This window comes from Helobdella robusta, assembly GCF_000326865.2.
Source record: "Helobdella robusta unplaced genomic scaffold HELROscaffold_43, whole genome shotgun sequence".
Taxonomy (NCBI): Eukaryota; Metazoa; Annelida; class Clitellata; order Rhynchobdellida; family Glossiphoniidae; genus Helobdella; species Helobdella robusta.
In genome coordinates, this window is record NW_008705028.1 from 1,026,940 (window position 1) to 1,047,819 (window position 20,880).

Here is a 20,880-nt window from a genome sequence, read left to right on the forward strand (position 1 = left end):
CTTTTTTCCTTGCAAAAACATAACTGCTCTGACTCAGCTCTAATATGGCTAATCAACACATCTCAACAGCCAATAAAATATCTGATAGATGCAATCTCTGTTCTTCACTTAATCACACTACCCACCACCTATTCAACTGTTCAGAAAACCTTTCCATCCTTACAACTACTGACCTTTGGGAGGACCCAGCGGCGATTGCTCAATCCCTAAACACCTGAAGGACACTTTCAGATGCGCAACATAAGACATTGTTGTTTATGGTTATTTGCTATTTACATTTCAGATGTCTGATTATTTGTTATTATTTTATATTATCTTTTTAATATAAATTATAACTATTTACTATTCACATTTCATTTGTCTTGTTCCAGTTTTTTATTATAAAATCCCTCTGAATCTCTTTATTAGCCGGATTCTTTTCAATTGCTTCCAGGATTCTAAAAGTATCCATTGACTTCAGCAGCGTCTGGTTGAATGACATTTCCAACAATCTGAAGCATTTGATGTTTAAGAAGTTTAGTGATGTTAAAAATTAAATGGTTTGAAACTCATGATTATTTCATTTTTGTATTTTTATTCAAAATAAATTATTGTTATCTGCTTATGATTATTATTTAAATTCAGTCGATTTTGTAATATTCTAATACAGAAATTCATTTTTGCGAGGAATGAAGAGTAAACATTATTGGAAATGTGTTCTGATTAAAAACCTAGTTAAAAAAATACTTTTTTGTAATACATGACCAGGAAACACACAGGCAAAAGCAAAACAGCAACCCAAGCAACAAAATCATTAACGAAATAAATAAAGAAAAACAACATATAGACGCCCAAATTTAAAAATCAATTATGATAAAATGTCAGTTATTTATGCAACTCAACACGTGTCCGTGTGCGTTAACAAAGAAGATAACCATATGCAAGCAATGGAGCCATAAAGAAATTTTACGTTATATATATATATATATATACATATGTATATAAATATATATATACATATAGATGTATATATATATATATAGCATTAAATGTATATATGTGGTTGATCATCTTTCGAGTTTTTTAGTTAAAAACCAAAAATTTGTTTATTTTATGCATGCTAGAACAGAAAAAGCTTTTTTCGGTATTCGTATACCATTTTCGGTGTTCAAATTGATATATTGTGTATGTGCCCATATGCTCAAATATATATATATATATACTGTGCCTCTACTCTACTTTGTTGATTCCTTGTTTGCTTAAAGTGGATACTTAACGCTCATTTAATTAGTTTTACAATCTTCAACTTCGTTAAATATAACACTTTTACGTGTTTGTGTTTTCATTATCGATGATTCCCGTGCTTCTAAATTTATTTGTAGGAAAACTTCCAATTGCCCGTTGTTTAATATTTATTATCGGATGTCCTTGTTCTATGTGTATTGATCCGGGTAGTCGTAAATTATAATGGTTGTTATTGTAATGTAAGATTTCAACAGTGTGGTCCAAGAGTTTTCTAATAATTTTTCTAATAATATAAATTATATATATGTATATATAATTTTTTTTGCGCACAGATGCGCACAGATGGACTTACCATCAATATTAACCGATCCAATATGCAATTTTGAGGGATACTTCAGGGTTCTATCCTTGGCCCTCTTCTATTTTTACTCTATACCTCTGAACTACCTCGTCTTATTAATAATATTTCCATATCTTGTTCTCTTGCACTGGCTACCTATAAAATGTAGAATAATTTTCAAAATTGCACATTTATGTACAAGTCTCAATTTCAATTATTTCCTAAGTACTTATCAGATAATTTAATTGAACCTAAACGCCCCGGTTTACGATCGTCTTTTTATTCACGCTTCTTCTTAACTCGTGTTAAACACTCTTTTGCTAAATCTGCTTTTGCTTTTTCTGGCCCTTTTCTCTGGAACTCTCTACCTCTTTCTCTGATTACTTCTCCATCACTTGCGAAGTTCAGAGCGGATCTCAAGACCCATCTGTTTGCAAAATTCATTGAGGAGCGCTGTTGAACATCACGGAAATAGCGCTTTACAAGCTGATTGATTGATTGATTGATTGATTGATTGATTGATTGATTGATTGATTGATTGATTGATTGATTGATTGATTGATTGATTGATTGATTGATTGATTGATTGATTGATTGATTGATTGATTGATTGATTGATTGATTGATTGATTGATTGATTGATTGATTGATTGATTGATTGATTGATTGATTTGATAATTACTGCCACTTGCCAACTTTCATAAGTTTTACAAGTATTTAATTTTAGGCGATGCGTTTTCATGCAACGATCAACTTCACCAAGGCATGATACAAATTTATCAATCAAAACTGGAAACATTGTTAAAGGACCAGTATTAATAATCTGAACGTCATCTGCATAACCGTGGTATTTAAAATTATGACTATCGATTATATTAAAAACATCAGTCGTATATACATGAAATAAACTGGGACCGAGAACTGGTGGCACACCATATCTCACAACCTCACTTGGAGTAAAGACATTATTGTGACTAATCTGCTGAGTACGGTCAATTAAATAAGACTCAAACCATTAAAAAGCAGACCCTGTAATATCACAGCATTTAAATTTATCAACGATATGATTTAAATATTTTTCCCATGGTATTTCTCTTTCCCCACGTTCAGTGCAATAAACAGTTTTCATATTATCTGAACTTCTATTTTTCCACATGAAGAAAAAAAATAATTTTTTCTTAATTTGGCAAACAATTGCACCACTTTGGGAGCATAAATGCCGTTAAATATGAATAACAACAACAAATTTATCAGCAAGTAATTTTAATCAATTGCTGCGCTCATGTCAAGAAGAGCAAAAAATGAAACATTAAGCAATTCCATGGATTCAAACAAGTGAGACGCCACGCCAATAAGTGCTGTTTCCGTGGAGTGAAATTTTTGTTAATTAGATTGTAAAGATGGCAAAAAATTATGTACAATCAAATATTGAATAAACTGCATTGCAACTAAATGTTCAATCAATTTTGATGGTGATGGTGTTCCTCAGAGTTCGGCGTTGGAAGACTGGTGGTTAGGCTTGGTAGACCTGATGACATAATTGGGTGGTTGGAGAATCATCATTGTTTGCCGATGCGCAAAAGAATTTCCTATAAAATGGCAGTGATTGCTCACTGTGGCATTTATGGAGGTGGACCAGAATACTTGAAAGTGGTTTTTCGTAAAAAATATCTAAGCTCTGCAATCGATCCCCAGTGAATTGATGGTAGTCCATAAAATAAAGACGAATCTGGGTAATAGATGTATGCAAGTTGCTTAGCCAAAAATTCAGAATTCACTGAGTCTGAAACAAACTGCTCCAGTAAAAAAATCAAACAGGATCTGAAAATGCACTGGTTCATTAAAGCATTTAATTCATAACCTTTGAGGAATGTCTATGAGAGAATGATAATAATAAAGACGTCTGGTCCTGTTTAGCAGTGGGTACAGTGACGGGTTTGAATATAACAAAAAGATTTCCACTTTTGACATGCTAGGCTCTGCGTGTAATGCATCGTTTAGTACGTATTCATTCATATGCTCCTTTTATATATTGTCAATTTTTAAAAATTTTTGAAGTTTACAAGGCCTTTAACCTTTTTGTCTGTACATTCCCCGTAACCTTTACAGCGAGAAAATCATGTCTTCTTTGCGACCGGCAGTATTAAAATATATTCAAAAAGATATGATTTTACCCTAAATAAATGGTGCTTAAATTAAGATGAGTTTTTCTAAAAACAAACTTTAAACTAAAATTGTAATAATAAAAGAATTAACTTCACTAATGCAGTGATAAACAACAAGTATACACAAACTTTTTCATTTTTACGCGATCTGTGGTGTATCCAAGTGCTTCCAGCCCTAAATGTTTTTGAGTAAATGATGCGTTGGGTCTCAAGGCCATGTCCATCACATACTTCCATTCTTCATCTCCACCATATCTCACAGCGTACCTGTATACGAGCAACTCGTGTTCCACTATTAGTCTGAATCAGGTAAATTTTTATAGTGAATATAAATTTAATTTAGTAGACAATTAATCCCATGAATTCTAGAAAATGAATAAAACTGTAACAATTAATTAACTGATACTGTTTTATGTAGAAATTTTGTCAAATAAGCTATTCAATCTAATTTACATTACCGACAAACATTTTAAGCTTTCATCAGAAAATAAATTAAAATTCAAAATCAGTGATAAATGTTTGATTAGAGCAGCGTCTTTTTTAGCGAAATAATTTTGCCCTTTCCGTCAACGTCTGATAATAAATACTGCGCTAACTTCGTCCCATTGACAGCCTTCTTGAATGAATTCTTCACCCAATCTACGTACTCCTGAAAACCAAGTTTTACCGCCAAAGCCTTCACTTCATATCTTAAATCTCTAAAGGATGTAAAGATCATTAATCAAAATTACAAATTAATTTGAAGTAAGGCCTAAACAAAATTTATTTAAAACTATTTTTTAGTCTTCCAAATAATAGTTCAAACAGAATGGAATAATTTGTAAAAAGTTCCAACGAGAAAACCGTAAATAATTATGATTTATTTCTAGGCAACATGTTCACTAACTTTCTATCAACAGTTCCTTCGTCATTCAAGCCAAGTTTGGTCAGCATTGGTGACATTATTTTTTTCAAAAATTCCTTTTACGTTGATTTTTCAAATGTTAGTTTCAATTTGTTGAATATTTGACGTTAGTTTTTTAATTTTCACAAAAACAATTTCAACCTTAAGTTTGTCGTAATGAGGATTAGATGAGAATAGATCGAGAATTGAACTGATGCTATTCAACATCATCGACCATGGCGGGAAGTCTTCTTCTTTTTCCATGTACAAACAAAGTTCAAGGACCTTTGTCATTTTTAAGTGACCTGAACTGTTGTATAAATTATAATAAGGCTAACACCTCAGACCTAAGGAGTTTCAGAACTTTCTTGGTTAGATAGATAATTAGATATTTTTCTGATTTGACTTAATTAATAGTCAAATAAGTAAAAAAATGGTAAAAAATTTAACATCATTTATTTGAGCGGGAAGGAAATGTAATTGTTGAAGGCGCGTGATTGCATTCAAATGAAAAGATATGCCGCCTATCATATTCAGTGTGCTTGAGTGTGTGTGTGTCTGTGTGGTGTTTGTGTGTGGGGTGTGTCTGTGTGGTGTTTGTGTGTAGATAAACACAAAAAATGAAAAAGACATTGCTTAAAAAGTATCAACGCAAAACCTGGCAAGGGTGAAAGCATCCGAGATCAAACTGCTTCTTTCTATGGACGAGAAGACCTGCACGGAGGAAGATGGTTCAGTTATTGCCATCAACATTTAAAACTTTATTTCAAATATTCCATTATTTCAAGCAGACGTAAAAACTAAATGTTTTGCAATAGATCCTCCTCATATCAGTCGACAGCAATCATTTTCTCAATAAATTTAAATTCAGCCTGTCTACTCGTCTTGCAAAAAGACGAAACACTCCGGAAATGAAAATATCTATTCTCGAGGTTCTGGAAAGTCACAGTCAACATTTTCATTATATTTTTGCCGACACAATTAACATTATCATCGCTATCTCAATTGTCTTCTTCGTTGTTATCATCCCTTCAATGCCTTCAAGCAAAAAATAATGTAACCTTATGGTTGGACTTGAGCTGGTTGATAATTCCAGACCAGCCGTTCATATCATAGTTGACTCGGTAAAAACCTTGAAAAGTATATTGAGGTTTAGATTTTGTAATTTAAAAATAATTACAAAATATTGGTAATGGGAAATAATATTTATTGAATAAAATTTTTTTTTAATAGATATGTATTAAAAGATTAGTATAACATCCGTGTTTAAGTGCAGCACCAGGCCAACATACCTGGCATTTTGGTATTCACTTTCAGCCAATTAACGTTTCGTGGCAATTGAAAGATCACTGAATAAAAAAGTAAATACATCATTACTAGTAAATAAAATTAATTAGCATTTATCAATGTAAGGCCAATTTCACCATTATGATCGCGCCATCATTTATAACCATCATTATCATCTTTGATAATTTTATCCCCAATCGCCATAATCATCATCGTCGTCGTCAACTTCTTCACCACCAAAACTTACTTGTTTTGTTCTTGAAAATGACGACTGAGTGACGTGTCAAGTTTTTGTCGGTTATGTAGGTGAGTGGGATGTACCAGGTGTAGCTGTTGGACGATGTTTACATTGATAGTATTTGATCATTTATTTTTTAAATTATAAAAAATACTGCCGCAAAAAATCTTTAATTTACATTACATTTTGAAGTTCGTTGAAATGTTGCAATTGTCATCGTCACCAACTTGAATTTGGAAACTTCTATGTTAACATCACCAGTCTTTGAGTGGTTAACGACGACATACCTCTCCTGGCGACATGTCACCTGCCGGCCGTTCCTGCTTATGCTGACTAGAGGGAACCCCATCTGCTGAGTCCACGTATCCATCATTTCTTTCACGTCGATGTTGAGAGAGCCACTGGACTAATGAGCAAAAGCAGTGGACAAACTCAATGAAAAATATAATTAAATGGCTGTTATAACTGACCTCCTTAGTGAACGATTCCCACAAATCGCTACTTTTGGCACTCTTGAACTCGTGTTCGGTTAAAAAATTTTTTACAGCTTTTTGGAATATTTCAGGTCCGATAACACTTTCTAGCATTTGAATGATTGAGGCACCCTGGTTCATATCAATTGTTGTTTTATGATCAGTTGCAATGTGCAGTAACTTAGATTCATTTTATTATTATGATTTTAGACTGTTCAATAAATAAACTTTTTGAGCAAATATGTTCAAAATTTAAATAAATTTAACCAAAAAACTCAATTTGTGTTAAGAGTTGAAAATCGTCCAAATTTAATTTAATTGTATTCGACCGGTTTTTGTTCTATTTTAAAGTTATTTCTGCTATTAAAAAGTTAACAACATTTTGTAAACGATAACATTCAAACCACAGTTAGTGGCGTTTTATCATTTGCTTTTCAGAGCAACCAGAAATAAAAACAAATCTTGAAAAATATTTCTCTCGTAAAATGTCAATAAATAAATGTAATACAATGTCCTAAGTAAGCTGTGTTTTTTTATCTGTTGTTTGATGTCTTTCTTTTTGAGGTCGTGTATTTAATTTTAATAAAAGCACTAAAATGGTACTAAAGGCATTAATCATATTTTCAACAATTAAGTTCTTCACTTGAAAATTAAAAAACTATTTTCTTACTTCATGACTATCGGTTATGATTATCGAAAACAAAGATTGTTTAAAACAAATTTTTACACACCTTGGAAAACTTGACGTTATCAAATAGTTTCGAAAGTAGTTTGTGGTTTTCAACGGAAACTGAAATCGCGCTTGAATAGTCCGTATTATCTTTAAGGAGTGATGCAAGCGTTATTCTAAAAAAAAACATCTCCCTCTGCCAGAAAAAATTAGTTCAAGTTATTTTCGTTAATTGGCTACATATGTAGCATGAAATTGATGGATGACAGTTTTAATCCGTAACCAAACAATCATTTTGGAAATTAAAAATTTTTTAAATTTAATCGTAGCACAAAAAGAATTAGTATGGAGTGGAGTTATTATCAACTTACCATATGATGGCCTGGAAGGAGGTGATCTGCCCCAAAATATTGTTGAAACATTTCAAAAGCTTTATACAACCAAAAGTCTGCCCCAAAATATTGTTGAAACATTTCAAAAGCTTTATACAACCAAAAGTCATCCCACCATTTCATGGTCACCAAACTGCCAAACCACTAAAAAAATGAAATAAAAAATTTTATATTTTATTTAAAGTACCATGAAGAAAACAATGAAATTAAAAGTTACTAGTCAAAAACAAATCTTTTTCTCAAGAATACTCTACAGAATTAAATAAAAAATTTTGTATCTTATACAGTTCAATCAAAACTATTTATAATTCTTAACTAGATCGTTAATTCCTCAGAATGGACCATCAAGAAAACCGGTGCAGAAGCGTTTCTTAAGTTTCAAACTCACCACTCCTTATTTGTTTGAAGCCAAGAGTTAGTTTGATATTTTAGAGGTCACTTCTTTATCTCCTCCATCTCATAAGGTGCAAAACAAACTAAATTTATTGTGCTATTTAGTTTGTCATCATAATTTTTGATACGTTAATGTCAACATGTTTTCTATTTTGTGCAATATTTAAGTTTAAAAAAGGTTATGGTAATTATGATTTTTCATATAAAATCTCTTTGAATTCTTTCTCAGAGCAACAGAATGTACGATGACAAAGTTTGTGACTTTAATTGTCACTGAATCTTATTAACAGAAGGACTTGTGTACTAAACTAAAATAAGAATATCGTTATTATCCATGTGCTTTCTATCTTTCACAAAATTTTTTTATTATGTATTAACTAGAGACGCACCGAAGGTTCAACCTTATCGAAAATTTGGCGAAAATTTGACATCTGGATTCAGCTTTAACCATTATAGGCCAAATAGCCAAATAATGCTACTTTCATTAAAACTATTACTTTTTTTGGATTCTAAAACAATAATTTTTAAATATTATTGGCGAGAAACTTATTTCTTACATCATAGTTGTTGAAACATCTAAATTCGAACAAGAAATTGAATATTATCTTAATAAATAAGTTGATTTACATAAATCGCCTTTTTTAATTAGCTTGTTTTTATTCTAAGAAATTATTTTTTCTCAAAAAAGTAGGTTTTTCAGTCTTTGGCCTTTTGCCAAATTCACTATTTGGTGCATCTCTAAGATGTACCTGAATATAACTACCAAGCTAAGGATTGGAGAAAGAAATTTTTCTGTTTTGGTCCTACTGCGTGAAACAGTGTGTCATCTTATTTTGAAAAATTTTGATTTAAGTTTACTTTCGTTTAAAAAATTACTGAAGTCTTATCTTTTCACATTATAGAATTTTTTTTACTTTTGTTATGTTTTTGTGACTTCAATATGTGTATCATTTCGGTCTAGATATTTGATTCACCTTTTAATGTGGCTGGTTAATGTTGTTTATTTATTTATTTTGGTGAATGTTTCTAACTGATACTATTATTTTGTAAATGATTATTAGTATGAATGCATTTATATAGAAAACAGCTTATTTGAAGTTGTAGCTATTGGGATTGAAATTTACTTACCAGGTTCGATTAATGTTGGTGATTTTTGTTTCATCAACCAGGTAGCAGAGGACTAACCTTTCCTTGCAAGTGCGAGTTGAAAAGGCTTTTTCAAAACTTGAATTATCATCTGTCACTAATTCGTGCCCGGAATGAATATTCACATCGGCATTAACATTTCCTTAACGGACATCGTTATCTTTTAAATCACTGTTGTCGTTGTTACCAATGAGAGGTCTTAGAAAAAAGAAAGCAGGCAAACGGTAGTCTCACTGCCTATCAAAAGTTACAATGTCTTTGTCACTGGCAACTTCTCGACTATCTTCAAGACCTTCATCGTCGTCTTCGTCATAATCTTCCTTTTTTGTAAAAAATTAAAAACGTTAAAAATAAAAAAAAAGTTTTTCACCATTTCCCATGGGAACTATAAAAATCCCAAATTTCCCGTCGGCATAATGACCTTTAATATTTAAACGTCATTCTAAGTTTTCTTTTTGGATTCCGAGTATTAACATGCCGTCGCGTGCTATCAGTTCTTTTATTTAATTAATTTTTCAGAAAGGAACAAGATACTCACTCATGATTATTTATGTGGTTCATTAAAATAATTGTCCAATTCGAAAATGTAAAAGTTTGTCTGGATTACTATTGGGAATATCAAGAAAGATGTGTGAAATGATATTTCAGTAACAAAAGCCACATTTTAAAATTATTTAATAAACCTTTTTAACCTAATCATAAAATTCAATTTGAAAACTTTCCATTATCTAACCTGTAAAAATATTTTTTTAGCCTACACACGCGTCAGAATCTGTTTTTCATATTCCTCGTTCACAAGTGGTTCATAATGCAGATACTTGTAATCAAAAATCATCAAACCCCAGTTCGCCATCGAACCAACAGACAAAAGATGTACGAATGCAATATCTGTGAGTTGTTTAAAATTTGTTCATAAAAACGTATCTCAATTGATACAGTGAGAGGGACATCATACAACCAGTGACTTACAAAATGAAGTGTTCTGCCTACAACACATGCTTTTTAAAATAATTTCACAAACCTATTTTGGTTATTTAAAACGTCATCTTAAATTTTTTATTTCATTAATATATTGTTCTTTAAAATAGCATCAGCTTCTGTACAATTAAACAAAAAGCCATTTTTTTTTAAATTAAAAAAATCCTGAATAATGTGAAACTTAGAAGATGGCGAGTATGTTTTGCCGGTTTTAAGCGATTATTTAAATTAATGAATAAGTTCAAAATGCTGATCGTAAAAATAAATGGTGAGTGAAATGAATATTAAAAATATTTTTAAATTTCTGAAATTTTTTCTAGCCATGAGTATTCGAAAATAATTATTTAAAGCAATGAAAACTTATAACTTTTTCATAAATTATTTTAGCATGAGCAACAAAATGTATGTTTGTTTTTTTTAATTATGTGATAACTTCTAAGCATGCATTTTAGTTGAATTAGTTTTGCTTTTTTAATAAATGCGAAATAATTTTCAGTTAACAATTTAACACATAAAATTTTAGCCAACCAAGTTTTGAGAGAGGAAACTTGATTCCAAAATAACTTTCATAGAAGTCAATAAGCTTCACGGCAGTGTCAAGCGGGACATCAGTATAAATGATTGCATTTGCTGGAGCATACAATGTAACCTTAAATAAGCAAAACAATTTGATGTTTAATGTTTAAGAAAGTATGTAACATAACAACAACAACACAACAGCAACAACAACAACAGCAGCAGCAGCAACAATAACAACAACAGCAGCAGCAGCAACAATAACAACAATAATAATAATTATGCTGACTGGATTAAAGTTATAAAAGAAGCATTTAACTACTTGGATGAACTTAAATAGATAAATTTTAGCATTGAAGAAATCACTAAAGCCATTTAAAAAATCATCAAACTGGAAAACCCCAGGACCAGATAAAGTAAAAAAATATTCGGATTAAAAAACTAGTAGCTGCCAAGAAATAATGCTAAATTGAAGACACATCACTCATACCTGAATGGCTGACAGTGGGTATGACATTCTTTATGCCTAGAGGACCATATACTTAAGACCCTAGTAAATAAAGGCCAGTTACGTGTCTTTCTACAGTGTTTACAATTCTCACCAGTTACATGTCAAGTAGAATATATGTTTACTTGTGTGCATATGACTTATTTCCTCCAGAACAAAAAGGATGTAAAAAGTCTTCCAGGGATTGTAAATATCTATTATTAGTGAATATGGCAATAATTCGATGACATGAAAAGTCAAAAAAAAAACACTATGTTTATTTCAAAAAATTTGTGACTTTTTAAGATCATCATGAGAGGATTGAAGCAAAGGTTGAATAAAAAGAGGGAGCATTGGTCTCCCTGCAGAAGTCCTCTTCTAACTGGTAATAACGAAGTGAGTTAGTCGTTGATTGATACAAAGCCTGAAAAAAATGTAGGACATGGTGATATTATAAAACTGAGTTGATGAGATGATGATTAACTTCGCCGAAGGCAATACGTAGATTTAGCAAAATCACACTTATCGATCGTTGATATTTTTTCGCAACTTTTATCAAATGAGTTAACAAATGTTTGTTCTTGGCTAGGCCATCTATTGTGGAATAGAAGCCGATCTGAGTGTTTGTATTCATGAATTTATTTTTTTTTGAAAAAATGTATAGTCTATTTTTTATTTAAGTTGAAAATATTTTGTATATAACTGATTGGAGTGTAATCGGGCCAAAGTTGGCTGGGTCGTTTTTATTCTCTTTCTTGTAAATTAAAATTGTTACGCCGTTATGCCAACATGACGGGATTAAAAAAACATCCCAACATTTATCTATAAATTTGTGGAGGTATGTACAAAATATTGGGCATCTATTCAGGGCAATTGTTGAAATTTGGTGAAGCGGACACGGCGTGGCTTTGGTTTTGCATCTCCGAATGATGACTGCAACTTCATTATAAATTAATTGTTCAATATCGCTTTTTTATTGCACTATTTATTGTCGCAATGTGATCATAATACAATGCAGCGAATCCTGATGCAGTTTAACCAATTGTGGACTGTTTTGAAGATGTTTCGATTGGAAAATTAATAAAAACGAAGCCAACCTCGTGATCCGTTTTTTGCTCAGGCTTAAATTTACACTGCATGCTTTTCAAACCCGGTGACACGAGGTTATCGCACAGGCGTCCTATCCAAAACGCCATGACAAGTCATAGAATAGGACTAAATCACACGAAAATCCGTGAAATGACATAAAATACATTCAAATCCGATAACGTGAAGTAATTCTAGAAACAGTCTATCACTACGCCTTTGACACCGGTGGCTAATTCGATAAAATTTCGATTTTTATATTTGAAAAAATTATTTTCAATTTTAAGATGTTTGGAAAGGTTGCAATAAGTTACTTTTACTCAAATATAAATTATCAATCATTAGCATTAAATATTGAAATTATTTTTAATTTCAATCTTACTCTCTTATTACTTGCCTTTTTTGCGCTGCGCAATTATTAATGCGCTCTTTTTGTCTGCACCTTTTTATTTGCTGCACCCTTTCGTCGGTAAGCCATTCAAAACAATGCGACATTCACTGGCACTAATTTTCGTCAATAAGTTTACTAAAATAGACTAGTTCACAATCTGTTGCGTGCAAAGATATATTCCGACAGCTTAATGATCCACCGCGCAATATGGTAATTGCCATAAAATTGCTTTTTTAGAAAGCACAGGCATATACATATTATTCAATAAATATATAGTTTCATGAGGATCAATGTTTTGTCCTTCCAGGATTGAAAGATTTAATTGAGTAGAAAAATGGAAGTGAATCAAATCAAACTTAACCCACAGGAGTCCTGCTCTTAGTAAGGAGGGTTTTTGACGAAAAGTCACACACAAGAAATGCCAGAAAATAGGTGCTCCATCGTTTCGTTTGGAGACACATCTTTTTCTGCTATCTTTGTATTAGTGAATGAAATCATGTTATTCATAAATATTTTATAACAAAAATTGTCGTCAAAAATTTCAAAAATTTAATTTTTATACAAACTTCTTTAAAGTTTTTATTTTTGGTTTAAAAATCACTATTCATGACATTACTCAAAAACAACATAATCCACAACTTTTAACGAACTCCATTCCACTGCATCTGCATCTACATCCATCACAGCAGCAATCATGACATATGACTTATGGGTTAGGAGCAGCAGTGTGCATTCAACTCAATTCACCAATGTAAACAAACAAACATAACACATCAAACTTTTTCAGTGTTGAACAATGAAATGTAATGCTTTGGTCTGATAATGTTCATCTTGAACTCTGCTTTCATCTCTGGTTCGTCAAAGCAGGGGAAGACAGTCCTGGCATAAGTTGGTTCCATCTTTGCTGCAGCTAAATATCTAAGTTTAACGAGAATCAATTTATCAAATTTGAAAAAGCTCAGAATTTAATGAATTGTGTTTAGAATTTTTATAAATGTAGATCTAGCTGAATTATTCTACTTTGCTTTGAGTTTCAAATAAGTGCAACCACTTACTAAATCTATTCAATTCATAAATTTGAACAGTTTAGCATTATTTCTTGGCAGCTACTAGTTAATTAAATTTTTACAGTTTTGTTTTTTAAATTAACTTAAATATAAAATTCATATTTTTGATATTTACTATAAGAATAATTTGATGCTTTTTTGTCTTAACTATACTTTTTTTTATAACTTCTAATCCTTTCATTATTCAAAGTTCTTTGGCGAAATCAACGTTTTGTTAATTATTTCATAATGATAAAGCCGACAAAGTGGCAAGCAGCAAGTAACATGATTTCACTTTTACATTGAAGGGTAGATTAACGGAACAATAGAATAAGAAGCAAGAACTGTTAGTCTAATCTCACTACATTATATCATCGTAGCACACATATGTTAACCTTCATGGAAAAAAAGTATGAATATTTCTAAACAAAAAAAATTCAAAAATACAAACACATGCAATCAAAAATCTGACACTTAACAGAATCCCAAAACAATTAATGATAAACGTTAATGAACATACAAAATAAAACAAAAAGCAAAAATGATGAGCTTAAAAGCCAATGACACATTATATCACAATAGAATTTATCTATTAACTTTTCAAAAGTATTCATGTTTTCAATATTCATGGCCTTGGAAGGAAGCCTGTCTTAGACTTCTAAAACTCTGTTGGAAAAAAAATATTTCCTTCAATCTTCGTGGCAAGGTCCTTAAAACCGCTTCCAGTTATGACTTCTAGTGCAAACTTTGCATGGAGATTGAACTAAACCAAATAAGGTCAGCTTTTCAACATCGAAATGCTAGCGATAGTAGCTTGAATTATTTTAATCCATAAATATATGCAAAATTTCTACTTAAGTTTACTAGGTGATTCCAGAATGACTTAGAATTAGTTTTGCTATCTTGAACAATTTTTTGTCGTGACTACACATTTTTTTATAACTTTTAATTCTTTTCTTAATTTCACCACATGTTTGAATTTTTCCTCGCAAACCTAAACACCGATCCCTAAGATGAATGTTTAAATTTAATTCGATCCTTAGATCATTTTTCATTTTGAATTCAAAACATGTTTTCTTTTTTGTTGTAGGCTCTTTGACCACTCTTACATTTTTTGGCTGCGCAATATACCGCAAAAATATTGTCCTTAAAAAACTCCAAAAATTTGTTTTCAAACTTGTCTTTTTTCAATACAGCTCTCCAATCAATATAAGGCAGGCGGGCATAAAAGAGTCACACTGAAATGAGAGTCTTTAGTCAACGATGTGTAGCTTAAGAAGTACTGTTGGAAAGAGTGCCGTGGAAAAGAATGTTGTTATTTTCAACTATGCATAAAGGTGTTCACTAGATAACAAAAATATACAAAATTTAAAAAAAGCTATTGACTAATTTAATTACATTTCAGTGTCTGTTTCTAAAACAGCTAAAGATTTTTCGTAAAACAGTGTTGAAACTTTTCTGTTGACATCAGAATTATTAGAAGAAACACTAACTGCCTTGCCATTTGTATTCAAACAATACCCTAATGCAGCTGAATTTTTTGAGACTCACTCCTATTGAAGCAATTTGTGTGGTGCTGTAAACTTTCGGACAACAACAAACCTACAAACTTGTAGCTCATTGAATCAACTTTGGACATTTTAGTTCAGAAATTATATGTGTTGAGGTGACTGACTTAAATTTTCAACATTCAGAAATTTTTCTTCCTTGAATTTATTGCATAAAAGCCACAATAGGTTTGCCTTTAAATGTATGTATCCACGATATTGTATCGCTTTTGGCTTTTATTTTGATTTTTTCTCTTCAACGATATAAATAAAATATAAAAATATTATTGCATAAAAACCGATTTTTCCAATTGAAAATAATGCATTTTAAAAAAGGCAGTTATTGATATTGACATAACATTTCAAAAAACCTGGGGATACTGTTTATTTTGTAGGAACTTCGAAAAAATCCCTGTTCTTTTTTATTGAGTATTCCATGGAAGGATACGTTGATAAGGACGGCGGAATGTCTCAGGAGATGAGAAGACAGTTTGATGAACAATTGCTCCAGTTCCCCATTGATAAAGTGCCTCTCGACTTCTATCTTTTCTGTTTAAAAATTTTGATTTGCCAATTTTTGAAAGGAATGTTTTTATTAAAAAAATTATGTCGGCAAGATTGGTAAAATTTTTGCTTCGAAAAGTATCTTCTGAAACAAATTTACTGACCTGAGTAAATTTTATAGCGTATATCATTTATGGTGATATTGAGATCTTTGGTATGCATGACAATGTAGTTAACGCTTGTATTGACAAACACCTCCACACACGACCAGCCACGAAAATCAAATCGTTCAAGATCAGGATGAATAAGAATCTCATAAGATTGAGGCACCAAGTCCTTCGGCAGTCTCAAATCGTTCCAACATGTTTCATTCCCACTTATCACACATGCGGTTGCGTTTCCAGGCTCATCAAGAGAGTTGGCGTATGTTAAGGTTGCAAACAAACAACAAATTGTTAATGCTGCGATCTTGGAGACAGGCGTATGCATTGAGAAATTGTTGAAGCTCTTTCAACAAAATAACAGTTAAATGATTTTCAAGAATTGAAAAATTTCTGCCTGGATACATTTTAAAATCATAGTTTTATTTATATTTATTTATATAATAACTACGCTTTAAATTATTATTGACATGTCTCACTTGTATAACTTTATGTTCTTTCAAATGGAGTTGATTGCATAGAAAGATACGCGGAGACAGTTTTATTGTTTAACTATAATAAAATAACTAAGTTGAAAGTTGATGAATTTGAAAATCAATAGACTCAAGTAGAAGTAACAACAACAATTTGGTTACAAGATATATAAACTACAAATTTGTAAAGTAAGCTGCAAGAAATGGGACGCTGATAAACTTAGTACTGCGACTGAAACATTTACTTTAAACAAACACTGAACCGTAATGTTACGCAATGTTTTGTTTTTAACCCAACAACAACATTTCGTATTTTTAAAAAATATTCGCATTGTGCCAAACTATTCAAATAACAAAAGTTTAATAGCATAAGCGGTTTCAAATTTATTGTTGAGATATTTTTCGTCACCAAAGGCCACAACCGATGTTAAATTTATATTTCGAACGTGTGGATTTTATAAGCATATTAAATGAATAAATTAATGTCGAAATAATCACATTCGAGAAATGAAAAAATTATAAAAAAAATAATTCCTCGTATCTAATTATCATAAAAAATAACCGTTTATTTCCAAAGGAAATGCCTGCCTGAGTATGTCACACAAAATATTTTTTAAAGAAAGATGGAAAAATAGCAACTGAATTGTGCGATGATATTGAATATTTTGTAGACTATATCAGCTGAATGTTTGTATTGCAACGGCTTTTATATTTTGGAAACTATTCTTAATTTTTTTCTTGATAAAATATCGAGATGAAACAATGTGAACGTATAATGCATATGCAGAAATGTGTCTAACTCGTGAAGAAGGACTCTGAACTTTTGCCAAGGACAACGAGACGTTAATAATAAATTCTCTTAACCACCCTCGCATTTACTTTACTTTTATAAAAGTTACCAAAATGTTGTGATTGATGATGATTTGCTTTTTTAAATTCTGAAGTGTGATTTACGATGGAATCTAAATTTATTTCAATGTATAAAACAAAATTGCACCATATTTTTATCTTACTATATCTTACTTTATCTTTTGTTTTAAACTTTGACAAAGTGCTTGGTTAAAATTCGATGAAAAATGTGTACGTGCTTATGTGTGTGTGTGTGTGTGTGTGTGTGTTGTGTGTGTAAAAAACATTCCATATGATAATGATTGTGAAATTTTTTAGTTGAATTCAATATTCACCTCTATTGAAGTCTCATTCAAATAATTCTTTAGATAATATTTCACGTATATTCGGTGAGCATAAAAAATAATAGAACGTTATCGTCGAAATTCGGTAGTTTTTTTCTGGAATACTGCATTGAAAATTTTCGAAAAAATAATCCGAACGAATAATCTTGCTCATTAATGCGTAAAATGTAAACTTTCCTTTTTACGAGTTGTTAATTCGTCTGTGAAGTAACGTTGTAATAAGTTGTATAGAATACTGACAAATATTACAACAAATCTATAACTAGAAGTCTCATTGCTAATTGGTCTGACCTTGTCGGTAGTGGGCAAGGGCAACAACGAATTGTTGAACCGCATAACCAGCCATTTGATAAAAATGCTTCAAACAAGGCAAGTGGATGAAAACCACCATAAAAACACAATCAGCTTTTGTCTTTTTTTAATACCTGCATCTTTCAAATTTTGAAAGTTTTTGCTTGCCCTGAAAGGTATTAAATTAATTGATATAAGATGAATTTGGGTAAAATATGTTTTTATTTTACTGAAAATGAAGGAATGAATTTTTTCACATAAAATAAAACTAAAGATAAGCATTTACCAAAGACATTATTTAAACATTTCTGTAAAATCGAGTGAAGAATAGTCTATATTTGAATGGTATTGAAGCAACATAATAATAAAAATTACAATTTAAATGAAAGAATACAAATATAAACGTTTCGAAAAAAGTCATTTAAAATGAATATATTATTATACAACTCACAGGACCCAAGCGATCAAAATGAAAGTTTTGTAGGAATACTTTAGCTGTAAAATATTAGTAAAACGTAGATACATCTACAATTTAATTTTATTGTAAACTTAGGCGCACAACAATTTTTATATTCACACATAATAATATATTATTATACAAATTAAGTTGAATGAATGAATATGCAAGTCTATATGAATATAATAAGCTCTATATAAAGATATATGAAAAGGCATAACCGTATTTTTAATTCCCCATGCTCAAGTTCTCGTTCGTGTATGAGGATGTGTTGTATAGTTTTGTATAGTATACATGATACACGTGCAACACCAACCGTGGTTTTTTTCCAGGTGCAAGTTTATTGATTTTGTTTATTTTTGTCTCATTTCCTGATTGCTCCGTGGTAAGATAAAAACATTTTTCGTTTTCGATATCCTGGATTTTTTTTACCTAAAATTTGTTCATGTCAATTTTAGCATTATATAAATATATATATATATATATTTGAAAAATTTTTGTTTTATGTCTTGGAAAAATGTTAACTCAATTTTTAAAATTACTTTCTCGAACAAAAAACAGAAGAGCCATAATAGTCAAGTCGGGATGAAACGTGTTTTACAAGATACGTAAAGATGAACATGAACATACTTTGAACATGAACATGAACATTAACACATTTTAAATCATCAAAAATTGGATAGTTTAAAACATCGAACCAAAATTGCATCTGACGTGAAAATAAAATATCTGGACATCAAAATTAACATTTTCGTGTGAAATGTACAAACTTTTTCCCACTATTTTCAAATTTGACTGAATAAATAACGTAATTATGATTAGAAATGTTTTGAATTTTGATTTAAAAAGGTTTTCATTTTTCGACCAGATTTTTCTGTGATGCAGTGTAAATAATATCAAATATGAATTATTTTACGAGTTTTCTAGAGGGCATAACTTAACTTATTAAGTTATGAACGCTTATAAATGCTGACCCATTCACGCATAAACAAAATGTGGATTGACCTGAAAGTGGACAGTAGCTAAAACGTAGATGACAAGAGACAGTAAAATATTTAACATCTATATTTTGTATATTTTGTTTGCCGCAAGCAGTTAGTATTATATGGAGGATTGTGCAGCTAATACCATACACAGTAAAATTTGAACTATTAACTAAACAGGTCTGCATATGGAGTGAAACATTCAAAAATATATACATAATTTAAAAGTGTAATATAAAAGTGCATGTTGACATTCATGCAAACAGAATAACAGCGGATACATTGAAACGAAGTACACACCAAACGAGCACAAACATCCACAAACTCAAATTCCCATTTAAAATAAACCTACAGAGGGAACGACAGCGGATACATAAGTGTACATAAACAAGAGTGTACGCACGAACACAGAGCAGTCGATCCATTCATCGACTTGCAACCAGGCCAGTGTACACGCGCGCGTCTCGATAAATGTACATGCATTATAAATAAGCTGGTACAATGTTGTACAACATGTTCATTACAAATGAACATTTACAATTTTGTGAAATAGAACCGTTATAAGTTGGAGGTACATTATACTATGTTTCACAGATGTTCAAATTGCAAAGCCTCTACACAGTGAAATAAAAAAAACTTCTTCGCAGTCAACCTGGTGTATGTTGAGAAATATTTTTTATTGAATTTCGCATGGAATTTTTTCAGTAAAGTTGTATGTGGGAGGTCTGTAATATATAAGTTTGTAGGAAAAGATGAATAAATTAATTCTCAATCAAATGTTCTACCAAACAAAAATTGAACCCATCACGAAAGGAAAGTGATGTCTGGTGATCCTTCCTATCCGTTGGAATTACTTTGTGTGTCAAACACAAATATGTGATGATGATGATGATGAGAATGATGATGGCGAAGAAGAAGAAGACGATAAATTCTTAATATATTTGCATGACATGACATTGCATGATTTAGTATAACATTGCATCGTACATAAGACATTTTTGTAGACATCCAACTAGACCAGCACAAACTCGATAAGCTGACCTTTTATGTGAATAACTTAATTTGGCTCAAACCTCCTCGGGGATGAATGATTCACGTTCACGATAATCATTTGTTGGATGATGGGAGATGAAAGAAGAAGTTTCTTCTATGAATCAGTTTTTTCGTGAAACTATCAAAAAAGACTCAAATGGTGCTGAAGTTTAATTTTTTATTTTTTTTGTTATAATATCAATAAAGAGTCTGAAATTTTTGATAGTTTGTATCAGGTATTAAATCTTGTTTTCATGAATAGTAATATTTTATATAGAAACAAAACATTCCAGTTTCAGATGATCAAATCTTTTTATATTCAGAGCAATTTTCCTGCAGTTCTATTTAATGTAGGCAGTGGCCGATCTAAATTCTAGACAACTTAACGATGAAAGGCCAAAATTTTGAAAATGTTTAAATTTTCACGGAAAGAGCCAAAAATTTCACGGTAGGCCAAAATTTTTCCCGGAGGGAAAAGATTTGTGGTATTGTGGAAGCCGACCTTTTTTCATTTTTTGTCTTTT

At 31.1% G+C, this 20,880-nt stretch overlaps 4 protein-coding genes across 4 annotated transcripts; all 4 read right to left on the reverse strand.

Annotated features, from left to right (window-relative positions):
* Positions 1 to 1,843: 1,843 nt before the first annotated feature.
* HELRODRAFT_177605 (hypothetical protein) lies at positions 1,844 to 4,906 on the reverse strand (the record flags this gene model as incomplete). Its single annotated transcript, XM_009025763.1, has 5 exons — positions 1,844 to 1,991; positions 3,859 to 4,029; positions 4,326 to 4,427; positions 4,616 to 4,689; positions 4,775 to 4,906. The coding sequence occupies 5 exons, from the start codon at positions 4,904 to 4,906 to the stop codon at positions 1,844 to 1,846; spliced, it is 627 nt and encodes a 208-aa protein (XP_009024011.1).
* A 342-nt stretch (positions 4,907 to 5,248) lies between these two features.
* On the reverse strand, positions 5,249 to 12,388 carry HELRODRAFT_177606 (hypothetical protein; the record flags this gene model as incomplete). Its single annotated transcript, XM_009025764.1, has 13 exons — positions 5,249 to 5,326; positions 5,674 to 5,744; positions 5,905 to 5,961; positions 6,147 to 6,229; positions 6,365 to 6,543; positions 6,608 to 6,742; positions 7,342 to 7,476; positions 7,652 to 7,816; positions 9,251 to 9,278; positions 9,446 to 9,531; positions 9,972 to 10,099; positions 10,754 to 10,838; positions 12,290 to 12,388. The coding sequence occupies 13 exons, from the start codon at positions 12,386 to 12,388 to the stop codon at positions 5,249 to 5,251; spliced, it is 1,329 nt and encodes a 442-aa protein (XP_009024012.1).
* A 1,054-nt stretch (positions 12,389 to 13,442) lies between these two features.
* Positions 13,443 to 13,595, reverse strand: HELRODRAFT_84975 (hypothetical protein; the record flags this gene model as incomplete). The annotated part of the gene is made up of 1 exon (XM_009025639.1): positions 13,443 to 13,595. A coding segment is annotated over one exon (153 nt), but the record flags the coding sequence as incomplete, so codon positions are not given.
* A 2,007-nt stretch (positions 13,596 to 15,602) lies between these two features.
* On the reverse strand, positions 15,603 to 16,255 carry HELRODRAFT_177607 (hypothetical protein; the record flags this gene model as incomplete). Its single annotated transcript, XM_009025765.1, has 2 exons — positions 15,603 to 15,811; positions 15,931 to 16,255. The coding sequence occupies 2 exons, from the start codon at positions 16,253 to 16,255 to the stop codon at positions 15,603 to 15,605; spliced, it is 534 nt and encodes a 177-aa protein (XP_009024013.1).
* Between the last annotated feature and the right edge of the window lie 4,625 nt (positions 16,256 to 20,880).